Consider the following 22,887-nt stretch of genomic DNA (forward strand, 5'->3'; position numbering starts at 1 on the left):
TTTTTTAGTAGAGATGGGGTTTCACCATGTTAGCCAGGATGGTCTCGATCTCCCGACCTCGTGATCCGCCCATCTCAGCCTCCCAAAGTGCCAGGATTACAGGCTTGAGCCACCGCGCCCGGCCGCAAAGAGGGCTTTCTAAAGAGCGGTGGCAGCAAGTATGAATGCTGCGGTTCCAGGAAGAAGCCTGCAGTTGTGACAGCATCTCGAGTGACCGTCGCCCCACCACAAGCTCACAGAAGGAGGAGCTGAAACGGGGATTGGCGGAAGTCAGTTTGGTTTTAGACCTGTTTAATTCGGGATACCTTTTGGGATATGTAGATGGGTGGCTTTAACGGACGGTTGGGTGCCCCAATAGGCAGCTCGGGAGCAAGGTCTGGCTGGAGGTGCAGACTTGGGAATCTCAGCCGGTGCTAGTGACTGGCTGAAGTTACTCAGGAAAAAGGTTTATTTTTATTTTATTTTTTGAGGCGGAGTCTCGCTCCTGCCTCAGCCTGCGGAGTAGCTGGGACTACTCACCACGCCTGGCTAATTTTTGTATTTTTAGTAGCGGCAGGGTTTCACCATGTTGGCCAGGCTGATCTCGAACTGCTGACCTTAGATGATCCGCCCGCCTTAGCCGCTCAAAGTGCTGGGATTACAGGCGTGAGCCACCATGTCCCGCCAGGAAAAGGTTTAGATTGGAAATAGAAAGTCATGTGTGGAATGAAAGTGACAACACCCACGTTGGTCTGGCTGGTGGGGAGCCAACAATGGAGAATGAGAATGACCAGTTAGCAAGGGCGAGAGAGAAGAGTTTCACGGACATCAGAAGAGTGTTTAATGATGTTAGAGGTTGCAGCATGGCAACCATATGGGATGCTCAACCTGGCTAGAAAGTGCCCTCAAGCTCCCTCAAGCCAGTCCCAATCACTGGGGAAGCAGAATTTGAAGGAGTGGACTGTGAGGCAGGAGCGCCCAGACGTAACTCCAACTTTCTTGTTTGTTTCTTTTGAGACAGTCTTGTTCTGTCACCCAGGCTGGAGTGCAGGGGCATGATCTCGACTCACTGCAACCGCTACCTCTGGGGTTTAAGTGATTCTTCTGCCTCAGCCTCCCAAGTAGTTGGTACTACAGGCGCCTGCCACCACGCCCGGCTACTTTTTTGTATTTTTAGTAGAGATGGGGTTTCATCATGTTGGCCAGGCTGGTCTGGAAGTCCTGATCTCGTGATCCACCTGCCTTGGACTCCTGAAGTGTTGGAATTACAGGCATAAGCCACTGTGCCCAGCCTCTGACCTTCATTCTGATCTCTCCTTCAGGGCCTCCAGACAGTCATCCAGAGGGATTTCTTTCCTGATGTGGAGAAGCTCCAGGCACAGAAGGAGTACCTGGAAGCCGAGGAGAATGGAGACTTGGAACGGATGCGTCAGATTGCCATCAAATTTGGCTCTGCCTTGGGCAAGATGTCCCGGGAGCCCCCGCCGCCCTGTATGAGGACCCTGTGGGTAGCGGAGAGGGGAAAGCCTGCTGAACTGTTGCTTCAGGCTGCTCTAATTCTCATCCCCCTCTCCTCCCTTAGATGTGACTCCAGCCACGTTTGAAACCCCTGAGGTGCATGCAGGCACTGGAGTGGTGGGCAACAAGCCCAGGCCCCACGGCCGAGGCCCGGAGGATGGTGAGTGAGGATGCCCTCTTTCAGTCACCTGGTCAGGATTGCCTGGGAATCTTAGTCTGTGAGGCCCTGAGGGGGTGCTCCAGAGGGCTGCAGGTCACATCTTGTTCCTGAGGGGTCTTGCCTAAATAGCAGCCTGTGAAGTCAAAGGACATTGGTCTAACTGGTAAAACATCTGGGTCCAGCTCCCACACGTGGACTCGCCTCTGTGAAATGGGACTCTCACCAGCTCTCACTGGCTTTTCTGCTGTGTTCCAGCCCTGCCCTGTGGGCTTCATGGATGTTGGAAGGCCCCTTTTGTCACTATCCTGAAGACGCCTCAGGGCCTCTTCATTTGTTTCCTTCATGTTGGTCACTTCCCAGATAACTGCATGACTCGCTGTTTTTCTTTCTATAGATCTTTGCGTAGATGTTACCTGTTCGGAGAAACCTTTCTTGACCTGCCACTGTAAAGTCACAACACCACTGGTGCTCTGTGGCTTCCAGCCTGGCTTTGGTTTTTCATCACAAGACATTTTATTTTATTTTATTTTACTTTATATTTTATTTTTTGACACAGAGTCTCGCTCTGTCACCCAGGCTGGAGTGCGATGGTGTGATCCCAGCTCACTGCAACCTCCACCTCCCGGGTTCAAGCAATTCTCCCTGCCTTAGCGTCCCAAATAGCTGGGATTACAGGCTCCTGCCACCACACCTGGCTAATTTTTGTATTTTTTAGTAGAGATGGGATTTTGCCATGTTGGCCTGGCTGGTCTCGAACACCTGCCCTTAGGTGATCTGCCTGCCTTGGCCTCCCAGAGTGCTGGGATTACAGGTGTAAGCCACCGCGCCTGGCCAAGACATAACATTTTAAAGGGATTACTATTTATGGTCCCTTTCCCAAATTGGCATCCCTTGCACAAGAGCAGAAGCGTTATTTTGCTTTCATCTGTATGCTGTGTTGGGAACAGCACACGTGGTACTGTGGGCCTTGCACAGGTACACGTGGAACAGATGAAAGTTGTCATCTTCAGCATGTTTGCTGGGACACACAGGTGTATATGGTAACATCGTGACTTGATGGGGGAGTCCGTTTAGGGAAGGGCACTCCGAGTCCTGTTGAATGTAAGTGTTGTGCACGCCATGGGACTTCCGCATGGTCAGGCCCTCTTGTAATCAGTAGTAGAACATCAGTGCACGTATAGACGAATGAGATGCTCTTTCCTATCAGTTTCTAGACTCCAGTGTGCTGGAACAGCACAGATGTGTTGTATGTTTGCACAAACGTGATATTTTTTACTTTACAATCCAGCTTTTTCGGCCATTAACACAGTCCTTGTTGTCCTTGAAACTTGACTATCTGTTGAAAATGTAGCTTGTGCATCGCAGGACAATTTGTAGATTTTTTCTTCCTTTTTTTTTCCTATAGAGATGAGGTTTCATTATGTTGCCCAGGCTGGTCTTGAACTCCTGAGCTCAGGTGATCCTCCCACCTCGGCCTCCCAAAGTGCTAGGATTACAAGTGTGAGCCATCATACGTAGCCAATCTGTAGATTTTCAATACCTATATACCTACATGCCAGTAAATACAGGAATCCTTTTCAGAACCTAAGTGGTAGGAGCCATCATCGCGTTTACAGGTGAGGAAGCTGAGGCTCACAAAGGCAGTCACTTCTGCAGGTCTCGGCGATGGTCAGGGTTTCACTTCTTATCTCTCTGACCCCTGTCCTCATCCCTTGGGTCTTGAACTTGTAGCCACCGTGCCTGTGCATAGCCTCGCGTATAGCAGGTGGTCAGGACTGTCACTGGACTCGAAGGCAAAGTTCTCCAGGTGGCCCCACTGAAGTTTGCACCACCACACGCAGCGCCAGGGCACCACCTCAGTGGGGGTACCACTTTCCATGGTGGCAGGGTTGGTGTCGAGGTGTTTGGGATGGTGGCTTAGCACCTGTGAGGCCCCATCCAGAGGACCGGGTCATATGGGGTCCCTGGAATTGGGGCTGGCTCTCAGGTCGGGATGATTAGGCGATGACCACCCACCTGTAGTACAGGTGCCGGGAAGAGAAGAGTGGTTAAAGTATGGAAATCCTAGGGAGTGAGGGAGAGCCCCCGAGGATTTGGAGGTACATCCCACAGGACTGGCACCACTTTGGTGGGGGAGGAGCCTGCCCGTGATCACGAGCTCTTGCTCTAACACCTGTGTTGCTCCCTCCAGTCTGAATCAGACTATGTCATTCCCTTGGCATCCAGCACGTGAGCGGAGCTGGCCCTGCATCTGTAGGGCACCACCTGAAGGCTCTCTGGGCAGTCAGGGTGGGCGGATTCTGCCCCCGTGGGGAGTCCTTGGCAGTGTGGGCTCTCATGGGCAGAAGCCAGGACCAGGGGAGAGGGTTCCAGCACCGCATGTTGGGGGCTGTGATTCCTGGGCCTGGGTGTCGTCCTCTTTCCTGACTGCAAAGGGTGCTGTGTTCCTCCTCCCGCAACCCCTAAGCAGGAGAGGCTGGAGAGGAGGAGGAGAAGGAGCCACTGCCCAGCCTAGATGTCTTCCTGAGCCGCTACACGAGTGAGGACAATGCCTCCTTCCAGGAGATCATGGAGGTGGCCAAGGAGAGGAGCCGGGCACGCCACGCTTGGCTCTACCAGGCTGAGGAGGAGTTTGAGAAGGTGTCGCTGGGGTCTTGGGTGTCACATAGGTGTAGGCACCCTCTGTGGTGGTTGGGGGAGCCCCAGGGCTGTGGGTACAATGCCCAGGGACATCTCTGACCCCCACTTTTCCCCATGTGATTGCAGAGGCAGAAAGATAATCTTGAACTCCCGTCAGCAGAGCACCAGGCCATTGAGAGCAGCCAGGCTGGTGTGGAGACCTGGAAGTACAAGGCCAAGAATTCCCTCATGTACTATCCAGAGGGTAAGCAGCGGGCCTGGCAGCCAGATGGGGAGGTGTTGGGTAGAGCTGCGTGTATCTGGCTCTGTGTTTGGAGCAGCCTTCCAGGTGTGTATGTCTGTGCCCCCTTGGAGTTTGGGCCTCCGAGGGGTACTGGTCTGTCTCAGAGTGGACAGGTCTGTGTGAGGTCAGCAGTGAGTGAGGCCCTCTCCAGCGGCACCAGGGCCTGCGTTCTGCTCAGTGCTTCTGTTCATCTGGGAGTGACTTGGCCGAGAAGCGAGCTCCTCATGCTCCTTAGGCTGCTGCCTTTCTGACACCTGCTGCTACCTTTGCTTCATCTGCCAGGTGTCCCTGATGAGGAGCAGCTGTTTAAGAAGCCCCGGCAGGTGGTGCATAAGAACACACGCTTCCTTAGGGACCCCTTCAGCCAAGCCCTGAGCAGGTGCCAGCTCCAGCAGGCAGCCGCCCTTAATGCCCAGGTGAGTGGCAGGTCAGCAGGGTCACATGCGCCAGGCGGGGCAGGGCTGCCTGGGGGCAGGCACGATCTCTCCCATGTCCTTGAGCTTGGCGGAGCTCAGTGAGTGGAACCATCTGCGTCCCTGTGCGGCAGGGTCCTGAGTCTTTCCTCAGCCCCAGTGGGCTTCCATTGAACACTGCCTTGGTCACACACGTTCTGTAGGTCCAGATCTGTGCCAGCTCCCTTGATGGCAGGGGCATGAGAGAAAAGGGGCTGCTGGGAGTGAGTCCATGCTGGCCACTGCACGCGCACATTGGGGGCAGGGAAGCCAGCGAGCAGCAGAGGGAGCCCAGTCCCGGGGGGTGGCTGGGGTGGGACAGGCCCTTGGTTGGCAGAGAGCAGAGGCTTTCTGAGTCTGGGAGCAAGACGAGTGGACACTCTCTGACAGTGACTGTGGTGGTCACAGGATTGAAGTGGGGAAGGCAGGAAGAGACTAGAGCGTAAGTCCTGTCTGTCGTCAGCATTGCCCCCTGCAGGGGCCTGGCGTCAGCATCCTCTGGAATCGTTGGGATAGGTGCAGCTGGAGCTGAGCCCTGGCACCTCCCTGGATGGGAGGAGGGGCTTCCCTCGCTCGGGTGCCCACTTTGACAGGCCCTCAAGGTCTTTGGGGCGGTTGAGGCAGGGGCCCTCCCTCTCTTTCTCCAAGAAGGCCGCCAGCCCCAGAGCCCCAGCCTTGCCTTGAAGAGAGGAAGTGTTTCCAGCATGTTCCCACGTGTTTGCCCACTAGCCCGCTGTCGAGCGTGGGCTGCAGTCCCCCTGATGCCAGCCTCTCTGCTTGTTCCAGCACAAACAGGGCAAGGTGGGCCCCGATGGCAAGGAGCTGATCCCCCAGGAGTCCCCTCGAGTGGGTGGATTTGGATTTGTTGCCACTCCTTCTCCTGCCCCTGGTGAGAAAAGTGCCCACTGGCAAGTGGGCCTACTGCTGGGACTCCCTGGGAGAGGTGGACTTCTCAGTCGGCCCTGGCCACTCTTGGCCTCCACCTGGCCTGCCCCACACCTTGTGTAACTCAGGGACCTGGTCTCCTGTCTGTACAAGGCCTTAGAGGCCAGGTGTCCAGGCTGCTTGGGGCCGTGGGCGGGCTGGACTCTCAGGCAGGCCTGACCCAAGACATCTTGGGGTGATGTGTCCTGTCCTGGTCCTTACTGTGATGTCAGCAAGTGGGGGTGTGTGCACAGTGCTTATGAGTCTAAGTCTACCTAGCACTGCAGGGAGGGAGGCTCGGCACCTCAGGGGGCAGGTGAAACTCAGATGGTCCCATGGCATGCGTGGGTGCCCCTTCTGCACTCTGGCCTCTGTGCTTTTGGGTGCTGGTGCTGTGTCACAGGCCAGGGCATATGAAGGCACCACAGGTTTGCCTGGGGTTCTAGGAGGTTTGGGAGCCCTGGAAGTCCTGAGTGTCTCCTGCGTGGCTGGGGGAGGCCTCCCAGAGGCTCATAGGCTAAGCACATGGCTGTAGGGCCTCGAGCCTGCCTCGGGCCTGCTAGGAACTTGGCATTTCCCTTTCGGAGGATGGAGGTGCCAGGGTTCCGGCGTCCTGGGGAAGGAGAGAGGGCTAGCTGCCTGCCTTCATGTTAGCAGGGATGCACATTGGGTGAACAGGCTGTGACTGGAGGCGAGGGTGGTGGGGAGTCCTCTGGCCTGAGATGGTTTTGGGCTCTTTATTTGCAGGTGTGAACGAGTCCCCAATGATGACCTGGGGGGAGGTTGAGAACACACCGTTGAGAGTTGAAGGGTCAGAAACTCCCTACGTGGACAGGACACCGGGCCCAGCTTTCAAGGTGGGTGGTGGTGATGGGGGAACCGTGTGTGACCGGGGTGGACACCTCTAGAGCCCTGAGTGCCTGTGGCTCAGGACTGAGCACTGGGATCGGCCCCCAGCTGCTGACAGGCAGAGTGCTGGCTTTTCTGAATGCCAGGGCACCGAAGGCAGGTGTGGGTGGGTGGACCTGTCACAGAGGGATTTGGGGGTGTGAGGGCTGAGACACCAAGGCAGGGAGTGGCTTGGGCCCTCTGGATCCTGGAGGCCAAGTGCTGTTCATGAGTGAGGCAGGATAGTCACAGACACGTCAGGAGCTCTGCAGGCCTGAGGACCATGGGACGCGGCTGTGTGCTTGCAGAGGAAGGCCCCTAGTTACAGAACATGACTGGGGCATGCTGGATGACACGGCTCAAGCCTGGTGTTGTAGGAGTGGTCAGGGTGGAGTGTGTGAGAGCCGGCACAAACCAGGGAGGCTCTTCGTGGGCTGGGTCAGATGCAACAGGCCTCCCCGTACCACTGCGGGGCTTTCCCCAGAGTACTTAGTAGAGGTAACCCATGTCCAGACAAAACATGGGGAGAGGTTTTGGTTACTCTGGTTCTGAATTGTCTGGGATGCAAGGATAACCAAGGCAGACGTGCGAGAGGGATAATGAAGAGGATGCTGTGCTGTGAAATGTGAGAGTATAAGGCAAGGGCTGAGGGGCTTCCGAGGTGCGCCCGCCACTGCTTCCCGAGTCTGCAGGCCAATGGAAATTCTGAAATCATGATCCAAGCCAGAATTTAGGGCTTGATAAAGATGGCAACTCAAATTGCACTGAAGAGCAGAGTATTTAGAAATGAAGGAAGCTGGGTCCTTAGGATGTGTAGCAGCATACATTCTGGAAAGGTGAAAAGGTTACATGTAAAAACAATAACCATAAAACAACTAGAAGAAAATAGTGGCGAGTATTTAGTTTGATTTTTTTTTTTTTTTTGAGATGGAGTCTCGCTCTGTTGCCCAGGCTGGAGTGTGGTGGCGCAATCTTGGCTCACTGCAACGTCCACCTCCTGGGTTCAAGTGATTCTCCTGCCTCAGCCTCCCAGCTGACTGAGACTAAGGCATGCGTCACCATGCCTGGTTTATTTTTGTATTTTTAGTAGAGATGGGGTTTCACCATGTTGGCCAGACTGGTCTCGAACTCTTGATCTTGTGATCCACCCACCTCAGCCTCCCAAAGTGCTGGGATTACAGGTGTGAGCCACCGTGCCTCGCCTTTATTTATTTATTTATTTATTTTAAACAGATAGGGTTTCACTGTGTTGCCCATGCTGGAGAACAGTGGTGCAATCATAGCTCCTTGTAACATCGAGCTCCTGGGCTCAAGTGACCCTCCAGCCTCAGTCTCCTGAGTAGCTGGGACTAACAGCACACACCACCACACCCAGCTAATTTTGTATGTGTGTGTGTAGAAAAGAGGTCTCGTCATGTTGCTCAGACTGGTCTCCAACGCCTGAGCTCAAGTGATCCTCCTGCCTTGGCCTCCCAAAGTGCTGGGGTTCCAGGTATGAGCCACCACTCCCAGCCTGTAGTCTAATCTTAAGTTAGGAAGGACTTTCTAAACATAAAGGCAAAGGAAGAAATCACAGATGAAAATAACAAATACAGCAGAAAATGTTATAAATGAAACAAGTGCAAATAACTGAAAACACATATGAACGGTGTAGCGCAGTTGACTTGATCCAGGGTCTTGGTGAGGGTCTTCTGAGTGACAGCAGCAGAAAAGGAAAATGAGCCCCTTGAGAGCAAAATAGGCCACAGACACACGGGGAAGCGCCCAAATACAGAGTGCCGATAAGACGGGGATGTTCACTCTGATAATCAGGGAAACGTTGAAACAGATCTCTTTTTCCTGAGAGACTGTCAGAGGGCAGCATGGCTTTGGGAGGAACAGGAAGACAGGTGAGGGCCCTGGGCAGGTCAGGCGGGGTTGGGGGCTTTCCAGGGGCTTTTAGTGGGAGGTGATGGTGGGTTGTGGGGGTTTTGTAGGCAACAAAGAGAGGCTGACAGCCACCACAGTGGCTTTCTGTGTGAGGGGCTGCCTGGCATGTGGCAGGCCTGGCACAGCTACCCACACGCTTGCTACCTTGTAGATCCTGGAGCCGGGCCGCAGGGAGCGGCTGGGGCTGAAGATGGCCAACGAGGCTGCCGCCAAGAACCGGGCCAAGAAGCAGGAAGCCTTGCGGAGAGTGACGGAGAACCTGGCCAGGTGAGGGGCCGCCTGGCTGGTGGGGAAGTGTGAGGGTGGCTCTGGCCTGCTCCTGCTTGGCCCCTGCCCTGATGGTGTGGATGCATGGCCCATGCGGCAGAGTCCAGGGCAGGTCCGCGGGGTTCCGCAGTGGGTACTGTGGCAGCTCCTCTATCCAGAGCATGGCCACACATGGACAGGATGAGAGGCCCCCTCCATCTTCTTTTTCCTCTACGTCCTCTTTGGCCCATCCCTAAGAGGCATCTTTAGGCATGTGGTCCTGCTGGGAGCTTTCATCAGCCCTGTGGAGATGGTCATCGTTCCCCTTGGAGAGGGGTGAGGGTCCACCCCACAGCCAAGGGCAGTGCTGCTGTTTGACCTCAGGTTTGACCTGAGTGCTGCTGTTTGACCTCAGGGATCCCCCACATTTGCTACCATGCCGGCAGTGCCGTCCTCCTCAGCTCAGAGTGACTGTGTCTCTGCCCAAGCTCTTCCTGGGAGCGGAGGGAGGCCCTGCTGCCAGCAGCTCTCAGCCCACCTAACCCTGCCTCTCTCGTCCATCCCTTCACCCCAGCCTCACTCCCAAAGGCCTGAACCCAGCCATGTCCCCAGCCCTACAGCGCCTCGTGAGCAGGACGGCCAGCAAATACACAGACCGAGCCCTGCGGGCCAGCTACACACCATCCCCAGCACGCTCCACCCACCTCAAGACCCCGGCCAGTGGGCTACAGACCCCCACAAGCACACCAGCGCCTGGCTCTGCCACACGCACCCCTCTCACGCAGGACCCGGCCTCCATCACAGACAACCTGCTGCAGCTCCCTGCCCGGCGCAAAGCCTCGGACTTCTTTTAGAGCCAGGCCTGGGCTGGGCCCATAGACGCTTCATGGAGCCTGCAGGGCAGCTGTACACCCAGCAGAGGACTCCAGCCTTCTCGGGGCCCAGGCCTGGGCCAAAGCTGTTGACTACGCCAGGAGCCACTGGAGAAAGGGGCTGTGCTGGGGCCAGGCTGGCACAGGACCCACATGCCCACGCCACATCCCAGGGCCTTGCCAAGCTGTTTGCTGTTTAATCAGCACCTTGAAGTGTCATTAAAGAACACCTGGTACAGTCTGGGGGTCGCCTCTCCATCCTGCTCCCCACACAAGCCCTAGCCTTGCCCTGGGGCCTACATCGTGTCTCAGGACCACAGGGCTTGAAGTGAGGGGCCCCCCAGGTGAGGAAGCTGCAGGTGGGGTGGCTGTGGGGGCACTGGATGACTCTGGCATCGCTTTCTGCAGCACCTGGAACCTGTGTTCTGAGCTGAGCTCACATCCTCCTGTGCTTTCTGCTCCTCTGGGGGGCTGTGAAGGAGAAATGGAGCCTTTGGAAGTTGTACTCTCAGGTTCACCTGCAGTTCTGGGCCCAGGTCTGCAGCCTCCACTCTGGGCTTGCCCGCTGTGAGGTGCACTGGTTATAGGACTGTGTAGGGGCTGCATATCAGGTGATCTCAGCCGCCACCTTCTCCCAGCACCTGGCTTCCAGATCATGGGGTGGGACTGTCCCGCTCACCTCTCTGCTGTAGTCACTGCCCATCTTTTGCTGCTGGCCCCGGCCTCACCTTGTCTCTCCCACCAACAGGAGCTCCCAGATAACAGTAATGTGGGCCCCAGGCTCCATGCAGAACTGGCAGGTCCTCTGTGCACTGCGGGCACACTTGCCCATTGACCAAGGATATGGGTGTCTGACCCCTAGGAGTCTGGTGGCCTGACGGTCCTGTGCCTGCTTTCTGCAGAGGTAGAGGGGCCAAGCTGGGCCCAACACCAAGGTCTGGCCCCCAGACCTCAAGTGGAGGTCACAGATTGTGCACTCAGGGTAGGGGTCTCACTGCTCAGGGACACACCTGGCCTCTGCTCACACTGGCATCCTTCTTGCTTTGAGTGTGCCCAGCCTGTGCTAGGCGATCTTCTGTGGTCCTTTTTCCTAAGTGCTGAAGTTCTCTGGAGGCTGATGCAGGGCCTGATCTCTGCCATCTGCCTGGGGCCACTGCTAACCTGTGTTCCTCCATAGTGAGTTCCTGCAAGTTCCTGGGGTGGTTGAGTTCCAGATGTGCCCTGGGACCTGCAGGTGGAAGTAGGGTTGCTGGACAGGTAGGATGGGACTCTTAATGGGTGGGGGATGTGGGGCCTTTGGTGCTTTATCCCATAGGAAAGGGTGCACGTTGTCCTAGGGGAGTCCCCAGAAAGTGGGGAGGGAGAGGAGCACTGTCTAGGTGCTGACCACTTCGAGCACTTGGCCAGCAAGTGGGCTGCATGCTTTGGGAGCAATGGGTGACACAGCAGGAAGCACAAAAGACAGGCCAGTGCACCATCACCAAGGGCTGCTGAGCAGCTTGCAGAGCCACTGGGTGGGGAGGGCACACCGGGAGGTCTCAGCTGGGGCTGCCCCTGGAGGACAGGGCAGGGAACTTGAGGGCTGAGGACAGAAATCTCAAATGACTGAGAAATAGAGGAAGAGGAGGATGCTGAGCGAGGGGCTCTGAGGGAGTGGGGGTAGGTTAGAGTGGGCTGAACTGCAGGAGGCCAGGGGGAGTCGTGGACCCCTGGAGCTGGCCAGCCCCAGGGCATTGGGGAGGAGGCCAGGTCAGAGGGAGACAGTGTGGGCCTGGCAGGTGGACCCTGGCAGAGGCTCTCTCGTCCCCCACAAGGCGAGGCCACACCAGGAGTCTGCCTGTACCTGAGCACCTGTCCCGTGCTCCTAGGCCAGAGACTACTGTGTGTCAGGTGGGGGCGGTTGGCTGAGTCCCAGAGAAAAGCACTCCTCACTGGGCACTCTGGATGCTTGTACACACCCTGTGGTTTATTTGGTGGTCAGTAAAGAACGTCTTTGCTACTAAGTGGAAGAACGCTAATGGAACGCAATCAAAATAGTGGTTTAATTGACGAATTTTACTTGCACCTGTGCCTTCTTCAGATCCTACCTGTCTACTTAGTTAATGTGAAGGCCGACTGCGCCATGGCCCCCACCACAACCCCCACCACACACGACGGGGCCATCGTCATGCTAGGTGCTTGCTTTCCCCACCGCGGCTCCGGAGATGTGATGGTCTTTGGCCCTGGAGGTCTCACCCAGCCTGTCCTCCATCCTGTCCTCGTTCTCCGGCACCACCAGCAGCCGGTGCTGGGTTTTGGCTCCAAGCTTGTGGTCGGGCCGGTGGTCGGGCCTCAATCCTGGCTTGGTGTCCAGTTTGCACTCGGCGCGGTACTTGCCCTCCCCCTCCCTCTTGAAGGAGGCAGAAGACATGGCTTCGGGCTTGGGGGGCTGCAGCCACGAGTGGCTGAGGATCTCATCGATGTGGAGCCGCTGGCTGACGTCAGGCTGCAGCAAGCGGTAGATGAGGTCCTTGCACTCGCAGGTCAGGTTCTTGGAGCGTGGGAAGTCCACACGGTGCTCCTTCTGGATACGCAGCATCTTCCTGATGTCGGAGTCGTCGTAGGGCATGGAGCCGCAGACCATGATGTAGAGGATCACACCCAGGCTCCAGATGTCGTACACCTTGGGCTGGTAGGGGATGCCCTGCAGCACCTCGGGGGCTGCATATGCCGCCGACCCACAGAAGGTCTTGCTGAGGATGATGCGCCCATTGCTGTCCCGCAGGCAGCGCTTGGAGAAGCCGAAGTCAGACAACTTGATGTTGAAGTCCTTGTCGAGGAGAAGGTTCTCGCACTTGAGGTCCCGGTGGACGACGTCCAGGTCGTGGCAGTACTTGACGGCCAAGGAGAGCTGTCGGAACATCTTGCGCGCCACGTCCTCGTGCAGGGCTCCCCGGCACTTGATGAACTCGAGGAGGTCGCCCTGGACGCCGAGCTCCATGATGATGTAGATGCGCCCATCAGAGGTCTCGAAGATCTCGTAGGTCTTGATGATGGAGCCGTGGTTGACAGTTGCCAGGATGTCCATCTCCCGAGGAAGGAATCTCTCCACAAAGTCAGTGGGTGTTTTCTTGCGGTCGATGATCTTGACAGCCACATTGAACTTGAGGCGCTCAGAGTAGGCAGATTTGACTTTTGCGTAGGAACCCTTGCCAAGATTGATGCCTACGATGTAACCCTTCTTCCTTAGGACCGTGGCATCGTCCATGGTGCCAGGAGCGACTGGCGCCGCTGCCGTCTACATCCCCCCATCACGTGGGCCAGCAGGCATTGTCCTCATTTACACTAGGGAGGTGTCTGGCTCGGCTGGGCGGGGCTTCACCTCAGGGGTGGAACACTCAGCATTGTCTCTGGGTGACTTCAGCGAATGAACTCATAAAGCCAAGGAGTGGGGGCGGGGACTGGACTGAGGGGGAACAGGGTTCCTGGAACCATGGAAGCCAGGCTGGTCTGGCAGGAGCGCCTGCTCGCCACCCGCTGGAAGGAAGCCTGTCCCCAGATAGGACTGTGGTAACCCTGCTGCTGCTCTTGCATTGGTTTCCCTGTCACACAAGTCAGGTGGGAGGGGAGGCGGCCCATGTCCAGCCTGTTTCCATCACCTGGCTGTGGGGACCGACCCTGCATTGGTCTTTGTCTCACTAGGGTGGGTTTCCTGCAGCTTCTTTGGGCTATGAAAAAAAGCCCCCCTTGGACTGTGTCCTTGGTGTGGCAGGACAGTTCTCCCTGACAGTCACCCAGACAGGCCTGCGTAGCACCCCAGTTACACAGACAGATTTCCACAGCACTGCCTTAACATTGAGCACATAGTTAAATCTAGGGAAATTAGCGCCCAGACATTGAAGCTAGAAATGAAACATATGGTCAGTAGGAGCCTTGTATGGGCTTCTCTCTTGCTGGAGCCAGCCAAAATAATAGGAACGGTTTTACATTCCTAGTGTCAGGACCCATCTTGGGTCGACAAAATCTGAAGACAAGTCAAGGTAACAGGCAGCTGTTTGAATAGATTCATTGAATAGTCTAAGGCAGCTCTCTGGACCAAGCTGTAAAGGAGATAAAATCAAAATAATCACACCCGTACCACAGTAGACAGGCCTTGAAGGCACTGGGCCCCTTTTAATCAGACTTAGCAAACATTTTTTTTTGCCTCTGACCTACTTGAAACAAAATCAGTTCCCAGTAGACTTGGGTGATTGTTAGCACGTAGGCATATAACCCCAACCTACATAAACACTAAGAAAATTGTAACACTTTGAGTTGGTCTGGTGGAATTATCTCCAGCCTTCTCCCTGTATCCAGTTACAGTAATAAATTCCCTTCTTTCCTAGTTTGTCTGCTTCTCGTCATTGGGCCTCAAGAAAATGCAGCTGGACCTGGCTTGGTTCTGGGAACAGTGGTACCTGGGAGGGACTGCCCTGGACCAGTCAGGCTGGCAGTTGTGCCAAGCCTGGTAGACGAAAGCAGCTCTGTGTTTGGGAGCGGAGGCGGCAGGCCCCTCAGGGTAGAGAGCCGGGCAGGTGAGTCGCTGCTGCTCCAGCGAGCAAGGGCCTGTGTATGGGTGGGTCAGGGCTGCAGTACACGCCAACTGGGTGCCCAGGGTCCAGGGCAGGTGCCTGCATGTCTGAGGGGTGGGGCAGGGCCTCCCTTGGGTAGAGGCGGCAGGAAGGCACCTGGGCAGCAAAGAGCCTGGGAGAAGAGAGGGCTTTTTCTGAGAGTGGCTGGGAAGTAGGAGGGAAGTGAAGGAGTCGGGACTTTTTCTCTAAGTGGCAGGCTGCTGCTGCAGGTGCAAGACAGGAGAAAGGCCGTCCCAGTTGCGTTTTAAGATGGTCAGTGGCAGAGAGAGAGACAGAGTAGAACTGGCTTTGCGATGAAGGTCGGGGCCAGTGCCTTCGACCAAGTGACAGGAGGCTGGGCCAGGGTGGGCCTCGGGATCAGCAGGAGACGGAAGGTCAGGTCTGTCTTGTTTGCTAGTCTGTCAGTGGATGGGCCCTGGTGCTGGGGAATCCTGGGGCTGAGAGCGCCCAGGCCATGCACTGGGAAGAGCAGACACCTGGGTGAGGAGGGGGTTCTGAGTCATGTCAGTTTGGGCCTTTGTGTGGAGTGAGCAGCAGTCGCCTGTTGGAACCCTGACATTGAGTATCATCTGCATCTTGGGCTGCCTTTTGCACCTGGAAACAGTGTGAACATCCTGTTTCAGGGCTGGTGTGTGGATTTGTGCTTTGGGAAATGTGGCATCCTGTACATGTCTCCTCAGGTGCTTGGGACTGATGTTCATTTGTCATCCATCACAGGCATCCTGGGTCCACAGGGAGTGGCTGGGACAGACGAGCTGTGTGCTCAGCATTCGGGGGAGAGGGAGGAAGCCTGCTCCCAGGTGGGGTTTAGTCCTGGAAGGTTTCAAAGGAAGTGATGTTGGAGCTGGGGTGCTGGGGATCAACAGACTCCATGGGGTTGACAAGAGGAGCAAGACATGTCAGGCAGATGTGACATCTTGGCCCTGGCATGGCTGTGTGAACCCATTCTGTCTGGAGTACACAGGGAGCACCCTGTGTTTGGAGGTCACTAGGGAAGATTGGAGAAACAGGACAGCCGAAGTCAGGATACCAAGCTGAGAGGCTCAGATGAGCAGGATGGGCCGATGTGCCCACAGTGATTGCCTTCCAGCAGTGACAGCCTCCCGGAGTCCCACCGAAGCTCTTTGTAGCATCGGTGGTTAATAGCTTTAGTTTGATGGTTTCTTTTCTCCTGGGAGTCTCTATGGCTGAAATGACCAGCACTTCACTCATTTTTTTGTCCTAGAAGGGGCTGGCTATGAAAATTTGCAGGCCAGGACCCAAGAGCATGAGAATTCCCACTTACCAACCCCGGACCCTTTCCCTTGCTCCCCTAAATGCCCTATCTGGGCCATTTCTCTGCATATCTGCTTGCCCTGCCCTTTGCCTTTCCCTTTGTTTTCAGTGGAGTCTTGCTCTGGCATGATCTCAGCTCACTGCAACCTCCACCTCCAGGGTTCAAGCAATTCTCATGCCTCAGCCTCTCGAGCAGCTGGAATTACAAGCACGCACCATGATGCCCAGGTAATTTTTGTATTTTTTAGTAGAGATGGGGTTTCACCCTGTTGCCCAGGTTGGTCTCGAACTCCTGGCCTCAAGTGATCTGCCTATCTCAGCCTCCCAAAGTGCTGGGATTACAGGCATGAGCTACCGTGCCCTGGCCGCATATCTGCCTTCTTGCTAGACTCTACCAATGCCTTCTCCCTCTTTTTGTGCATTCTACTTCACCCCCCGAGCGCCTCTCTGGTCCTTGGGGGACATGCCAGAAGAGGCAGGTGTCAACAGTGCAGAGGCAGAGCTGCCCGGGCATGGAGTGGGCCACTTCATCCAGGAAGCACACACAGGGCTGGGACTCCTGGTGTGTTTGACGGAGAGGGTTGGATTGGATCTGGGGACCTCCAGCATTGCTCCTAGGGTTGCAGTCCTGTGAGCCAGGTACCTACACACTCTGAGAAATCCACTTCCCTCTGAACCTTCCTTTCCTTTATAAAGTAGACACTTGTTTACTCATTTGTCCCCCAAGCACTGAGAATCTGCCCTGGGTGCTGAGGTACACTGATGAGCTAGACCACCCATGCCTTCCTGGAGCCCAGAGGCGAGGGGGCTCAATCACGCCAAGTGTGTGTGCACGATGGTGGCTGTGCCACACCTCAGAACCATGGTGCTGTGAGGACAGGGAACTGGGGATTGGATTTTGGGAAGCTGGGGAAGGCTGAGGTCTGAGGAACTAGCCAGGTGGAGGGGGATGAGGATGGCTATTACATGTGACGGTTTGAAGGGATGTGGCTTGGCAGAAGCATGGACAGGCCATGGAGGGCCCTGTTGAGGTCCTGGTCCTAGCACCTCTAAGGGTCCTTGAAGGGGTCGGAGCCAGGGCTGAGCCACCTATGGGAGTCGCCCGGCATGGCGAGGCCACCTGTGGAGGGGTCACCTGGGCCTCCTGCCCTGGGCAGTGTGATCTCAGACACTCTCTCTGAGCTGTTTCCAGCTGTAAGCGCAGAGCAGGAACTTCTCCTGCAGCCCCTCCCACCCGGGCTTACCTGGCTGAGCTACAGTGAAGCTCCCAGACCTGCTTGCTGGCCACTCCTCTGAGGACCAGCGCAGGTCTGTGGGGATAATTGGGGAGGAGGGCCCAAGAGCCATTCCTCAGGATGTCCCACCCGGGCCCCCATCCCAGCACTCTGGGCTCCCTCTCCACCATGAGTTTCTTGGTGGGAAGAACAGGGTGGCCCCTCAAGGCCTGTTGGCAGAGTACAGAGTGGCAGGCTGCTGAGAACCCCTAGAAGGCTTTATGGAGGCCTCAGCCCCTCAGCTGAGCCTGGAGAGCTGGACAGAGTCTGCAGGGGCAAGTTCCCTGGATGATTATGGGCCATGTGTGTGATGGGGGGCACAGTGGTGAGGCCCGGTGCCCAGAGGCCAGGGGAGGATGCATTGGGCCACAGGAGGACCCCAGAGGCCAGGGTAGGTTTCTCCCCACTGGGCAGTGGGAGCCAGGTTGGGTGGGGGATGGCTCTGGACACTGTTGGAGGTGGTGGGAGGGTTGGGGTGGAGGCCTGAAATTAAACCACGTGGAAGGGGGCTTTGGGAGCATGAGGAGGCAGGTGGACTTGAGAAGGAGGGCTGGTCCAGGCTCTCACTGGACCCTACTTCTCCAAGGGGCTGAGGTTGGGGTCTTCCTGAGGTAGAGAAGTGACCATAGGTAGACTGTGGACAGTGATCATGGATGCTGCTGGCAGTGGAGCTCCTCTGCTCTGACATTCTGTGTCCAGCACCTGCTTCAGGCCCTGCTCCGGGGGAAGTGGGAGTTGCACGACTGTCGTAGCCTTGGGTTTGACTTTGGCCCCATCCACTTAGAGGCCATGGGAGAGGTGATTCTGAAAGCGCTTGTCCTTTGTGTGTGTGTCAAGCCTTAGACCCACATAAGGTTGTCCACAGTGGGGCAAGGAGAAAGGGGCCATGGGGAGGTAGCCCTGCCTAAGATATGCACAGGCCATGCAGCACACTGTAGCCAGTGGTGCCAACTTTAGGCTCATGACCCCTGTGGGGCTCCGATGGTCAGCATTCCCTGTCCTCAGGCCAGGCATGCATTGTGGTTGCCTGGCCTATCCTACTTGCCAGTGTCAACTTCTAGTGCTGGCAGGGGTGTCATCCCTGGGGACAGGCTGGGACGGGGACAAGATATGGTCAAGACCACACAAGACTGTGGGACATGCTCAGGCTGGAGTGTGGCTGGGCCATCCAGCAGAGCCTCCTACTTCTCCTGGGCTGGAGAATGACCACAGGGTGGGGTGACCCCGGCACTGTTGAAAGCTGGGTGCTGGCTGGACACAGGAGGCCTGTGGTGGACAGAGCACAATGAACAAGTTGCCCAGCAGGGTAGGGAGCTCAGGAGTGGCTGAGAGGCTGGCCACCTGTCCTCTGCAGCCTCCTGCAACCCCCACTGGCAGTCTTGTGGGGCTGCAGAGGGCAGGTCTGCCCAGACCCTCAGTCCCAACTGTACACAGAGCCTGCGCTCCTCTGCAGGGGTGCCTTGGCACACTTCTTGGTCCTGTCCTCTCCTTGTCCTTTCCTGACCCCAGCACCGCACTCGGGGGCATCCCTTCTGAGGCAGCAGCTTCCTCATTCACCTCTCAGCTCTGGCCCCTGCCCCTCCAGGTCTCTCCCAGCCCCAGCCCCAGCACGGGCCTGAGGTCATGGTCTGGGCTGGGCACGCTGGGATGTGTTTTCCCAAGTGAAGAAGGAATCACAGCACAATCTGAGTGGGAAACCCGTGGAGGGGAGCCCAGGACTAGTCAGTTGAGGCAAAGACATTCACTTTGGCATCTGCATTAATATAGTGATTTATTGCTCCTTTAGCAATGTGGTTATGAAGTTCAAGGGGAGACAGAAGAAACTGATGAAAACAGCAGCTCATCTGGGACTGTCTTCCTTCTCTGGTTTGTGCCTTGACTTCTTCAGAGCTTGGGCCTGAAGGTGTGAGCTCCATCTCATTCACTGCTGGCATACTGGGCCACAAATGCTCACTAGATGTGAATCTCTGGAGGCCTTTGGGGGGGGCTCTTCCTCTTTCTCCCTGGCCGATGGCTTGCCAGGGAAGCCTAGGATGTCTGACTGCCTGGACATTTGCATTGCCAACCCCTCAGGTTTTGTCTCAGGTTGTCCCTTGGGCTGTGCCTCTTCCCCAGACTCCAGCTTGGTGGCAGACCTCTTGGCAGAGCCAGGTTCAGGGGTCCACAAGAGTTCAGTTCCCCGGGAGCTTTCCCCCTCCTTGTTGATGACCATAGAGGGCAGTCCTTGTGCCTTGGGCTGCACCCAGCATTGGCTGAGAATGTCATGGATGTGGAGCCTGCTGGCTGATGTTGGGCTGCAGCACACACTAGATGAGGTCCTTGCACTCGTCTATCAGGTTCTTGGAGTGTGGGAAGTCCACGTGGTGCTCCTTCTGGGTACACAGCATCTTCCTGATGTTGGAGTCGTCCTAGGGCATGGAGCTGCAGACCATGATGTAGAGGATCACGCCCAGGCTCCAGATGTCATACCCCTTGGGCTGGTAGGGGATGCCCTGCAGCACCTCGGGGGCTGCATATGCCGCTGACCCACAGAAGGTCTTGCTTAATCTCTGTTGGCTATTGTCATCCCGCAGGCAGAGCTTGGAGAACCTGAAGTAGAACAGCTTGATGTTGAAATCCTTGTCGAGGAGAAGTTCTAACACTTGAGGTTCTGGTGCATGATGTCCAGGTCGTGGCAGTACTTAATGGCCAAGGAGAGTTGGTAGAACATCTTGCACGCCATGTCCTTGGGCAGGGCTCACTGGCACTTGATGAACTAGTTTTTTTTCTCAGCCCTGCTGGGCTCCCAGGGCAGATCTGGGGCTGGGGGCCAAAGGCGGGGCCTGGATGCCACCCTGAGCACTGGTGGCTGCTCTGAGGACAGTATAAGCAGCAGGGGCAGCACTGGACAGTGGCTATTGTTTCTTCTGCAGTGGAGCCCCTCTGCTGTGCCAGGCTCTGCATCCGGCACCTGTTCCAGGCTATGCCCTAGGGGAGTAGGAGTCACACGACTATCCTAGCCTTGGATTTGACTTTGGCCTCATCCACCTAGAGGGAGTGAGCACCCCTTCCTCACAGGAGCCAAGTGGAACCGTGGGCCCCTCAGGGATGACTTGGTAGTGCAGGCTGGATGTCACTCAGGTTGGGTTGGGTCCCCACCTGCCATGGCCCTTCCCCCTTTTCTCTGCTCCTTCACCTTCTTCCCTAACCCTGACTGCCGACTGCCAGGCCTTTGTGCGTTCTGGGTGCTCCTTCTTCCGGACAGCCTCCTTCTCCTTCCTGCTGGGGACACCCCAACTACTGTCTCCTGGAAACCAAAAATAAAATTCTAAGCTCCCCAGCCATCTGAATGGACCCCTCCTCTCCACCAAGGGCATTCCAAACTTAACCTGAAAAACTAGTTCAGGCCCTGATAGGAAGTGCGAGTCAGGCCTCATTATCCCTCCTCCCTTCAGGTTTCAGGCACAGCTAAGCAATGGTAACATTGACACACAGACTTGAAAACTGACAACAGACTCTGTGGCAGTAAGATACCAACATGACAGCAGGCCCGGAAAGAAACAAGTATTTTACTGTAAAACAGATTTCTTTCACATATTTTGAAGTCACTCTGCAAAGCTGTTTCTTGTGGGGAAAATCTACATTCTGTAGAGAATCCCCATCCCTTTCAAGGTCTTTTCTCCTGAGAGAATTAACTAGAGTCTGGCACCTTTTATTTATTTTTCCTTTTTTATTTTTATTTTTATTTTTTTTGAGACAGAGTCTTGCTCTGTTACCCAGGCTGGAGTGCAGTGGCGTGATCTTGGCTCACTGCAACCTCTGCCTCCCTGGTTCAAGCGATTCTCCTGCCATCAGCCTCCTGAGTAGCTGGGATTACAGGCGTGCGCCACCATGCCTGGGTAATTTTTGTATTTTTGGTAGAGACATGGTTTCACCATGTTGGCCAGGCTGATCTTGAACTCCTGACTTCAGGTGATCTGCCTACCTTGGCCTCTCAAAGTGCTGGGATTACAGGCATGAGTCACTGTGCCCGGGAGTCTGGCACTTTTTTTCTTTTTTTGAGACAGAGTCTCGCTCTGTCGCCCAGGCTGGAGTGCAGTGGCACGATCTCAGCTCACTGCAAGCTCTGTCTCCCAGGTTCACGCCATTCTCCTGCCTCAGCCTCCCGAGTAGCTGGGACTACAGGCACCCGCCACCATGCCCTGCTAATTTTTTGCATTTTTAGTAGAGACGGGGTTTCACCGTGTTAGCCAGGATGGTCTTGATCTCCTGACCTCGTGATCCGCCCACCTCGGCCTCCTAAAGTGCTGGGATTACAGGTGTAAGCCACCGCGCCCGGCTGAGTCTGGCACTTTTTAATAAGAAACATTAAGTTTCTTCTCTGTGCAGCCTGATACCTGGATGCTTCATCTGTTTAAGAAGCTTGGTCTCCACAACCCCTTAATCCAGACAGTCCCTTTTATTGATTCCACGTCTTTAGATAAACTCTTTGAACCAGCTGCCAATCCGCATGACCTGGAAACCCCCTCCACCCCCACTTTCAAGTTGTCCCGCCTTTTCCGACTGAACCACTGTATACTTTACATTACTGATGTCTTGTCTCCCTAAAATGTATAAAACCAAGCTGTAGCCCTATCCCCTTGGACACTTGTCAGGATCTCCTGGGACTGTGTCCCAGGCTATTGGTCACATATTGGCTCAGAAGAAATGTCTTCAAATATTTTACAGAGCTGGACTCTTTTTGCCAACACTGCCCTCCAAGGTTCACCCTGTTGGTGATGACAGGTGAGAGGTGGCACTTGGAGCACTGTTCGCAGGGGCGCTGAGCCTCCTCTCTGCCTAGCTTTCCTTCCTGCACATGTGGCCTTCCCCTCGCCATTGTGCGGGGAGGTCCTCCAGGGAGCCGGCTTCGCTGCAGTCTCCAGGACCTGGCCTTCCGGGTATCTCTTTGCCTGACACTCCCTCAGGCCATTCCTGTTCCTTACAGGGTGACCCTCTTTCCCCACCCTCAGAACCGGCAGGCCCTCCCTCCTCCACAGCGGTTCGGCCTTAAAAAGACCCCTTTGGGGCGCACTTTTGGGCTGCTCACCGGACCTGAGCTTGCAGGTGTTAAGACCCTTGGAGTCCCAGCCAGGTTCCCGCTTCGTCCTCTCCGCTCCCTACCCGCGCGACCCCACGGCGCCCTGCCCCATGCCCCGCGCCTTTCGACGTCTGTCCTTGTGGTCCCGCGCCCGCCGCCCCTACCCCGCGACCGGAGACGCTGCTACCTTCCGAGGCCGCGTCGCTCAGGCCCCTGCCCCGGCCCTGCCTCTCTGCTTAACCAATGGCATGCCTCACACCGTATGGTCCCGCCCTTCCCTTAGAGCCCGCCCCTCAGTCACCGCCCTTAGATCCCCGCCCACCGCCGTCGTGACCTTAGGCCTCACCCCCTTCGGGGGGAGGTCTGTGGTTCTGGCCCCGCCCCCTACCTTGGCGTTCATTGGCCCGCGCCGGCGACGCGGGCGGGAGGCGGGGTGGCGCGGCGCGGAGCCGAGCAGGACGGCAGCCATCTTGCGCGAAGCTGGAGTCGGAACCTAAGGCTGCCGCCGAGAGTGCGCGCCAGCCCGCGGCCCAGCCGAAGCTCTTTCCCGCCGCCTCTACGCGCCTCTCCCAGGTCCAGCCCCGCCTGACCCTCCTCTTGGCACGGTCCCCTGACCCTCAGTCCGGCCCGGTCCGGCCTCCTAGCGGGGTCACGCAGCTGCCCCGGGGACGATGAACGGAGGATAAATGGTGCCCAAAGCAGACAGCGGCGCGTTCCTCCTGCTCTTCCTGCTGGTGCTCACTGTCACCGAGCCGCTGCGGCCAGGTGCGCCGCGCGA

At 56.3% G+C, this 22,887-nt stretch overlaps 3 protein-coding genes and 1 pseudogene across 7 annotated transcripts in view; 2 read left to right on the forward strand and 2 right to left on the reverse strand.

The window, feature by feature from the left end:
* Positions 1-10,132, forward strand: part of DGCR14 (DiGeorge syndrome critical region gene 14) — an 11,091-nt gene extending 959 nt beyond the window's left edge. Inside the window, exons 2-10 of the mRNA XM_011958689.1 lie at positions 1,302-1,470; positions 1,562-1,657; positions 4,128-4,297; positions 4,424-4,541; positions 4,863-4,996; positions 5,819-5,921; positions 6,704-6,813; positions 8,925-9,040; positions 9,594-10,132. Of these exons, the coding sequence (XP_011814079.1) occupies positions 1,302-1,470; positions 1,562-1,657; positions 4,128-4,297; positions 4,424-4,541; positions 4,863-4,996; positions 5,819-5,921; positions 6,704-6,813; positions 8,925-9,040; positions 9,594-9,873 (1,296 nt within the window). The 3' untranslated portion in view covers positions 9,874-10,132. The remainder of the gene's footprint in view (positions 1-1,301; positions 1,471-1,561; positions 1,658-4,127; positions 4,298-4,423; positions 4,542-4,862; positions 4,997-5,818; positions 5,922-6,703; positions 6,814-8,924; positions 9,041-9,593) is intronic.
* A 1,785-nt stretch (positions 10,133-11,917) lies between these two features.
* On the reverse strand, positions 11,918-13,723 carry TSSK2 (testis-specific serine kinase 2). Its single transcript, XM_011958690.1, has one exon. The coding sequence runs from the start codon at positions 13,136-13,138 to the stop codon at positions 12,062-12,064; it is 1,077 nt and encodes a 358-aa protein (XP_011814080.1). The 5' UTR covers positions 13,139-13,723; the 3' UTR covers positions 11,918-12,061.
* A 5,086-nt stretch (positions 13,724-18,809) lies between these two features.
* On the reverse strand, positions 18,810-21,908 carry LOC105523737 (annotated as a pseudogene). Its single transcript, XR_001003636.1, has 2 exons — positions 21,798-21,908; positions 18,810-19,805 (listed from the first exon to the last, which is right to left on the reverse strand). The product of XR_001003636.1 is annotated as a testis-specific serine/threonine-protein kinase 1-like (transcript).
* Positions 21,909-22,262: 354 nt separating this feature from the next.
* The window catches only part of DGCR2 (DiGeorge syndrome critical region gene 2), an 86,927-nt gene continuing 86,302 nt past the window's right edge, over positions 22,263-22,887 (forward strand). For all 4 annotated transcript variants that reach the window (XM_011958691.1, XM_011958693.1, XM_011958694.1 and 1 more), the window contains exon 1: positions 22,263-22,874. In XM_011958691.1, coding sequence (XP_011814081.1) covers positions 22,796-22,874 — 79 coding nt within the window. In that variant the 5' untranslated portion in view covers positions 22,263-22,795. The remainder of the gene's footprint in view (positions 22,875-22,887) is intronic.

The sequence above is a fragment of the Colobus angolensis genome, unplaced genomic scaffold (genome assembly GCF_000951035.1).
Source record: "Colobus angolensis palliatus isolate OR3802 unplaced genomic scaffold, Cang.pa_1.0 Scaffold471, whole genome shotgun sequence".
Taxonomy (NCBI): Eukaryota; Metazoa; Chordata; class Mammalia; order Primates; family Cercopithecidae; genus Colobus; species Colobus angolensis.

What these genes read in the sequence shown, in the direction of transcription:
- TSSK2 (XM_011958690.1), bottom strand. Translation starts at nt 13,138, where the DNA reads ATGGACGATGCCACGGTCCTAAGGAAGAAGGGTTACATCGTAGGCATC.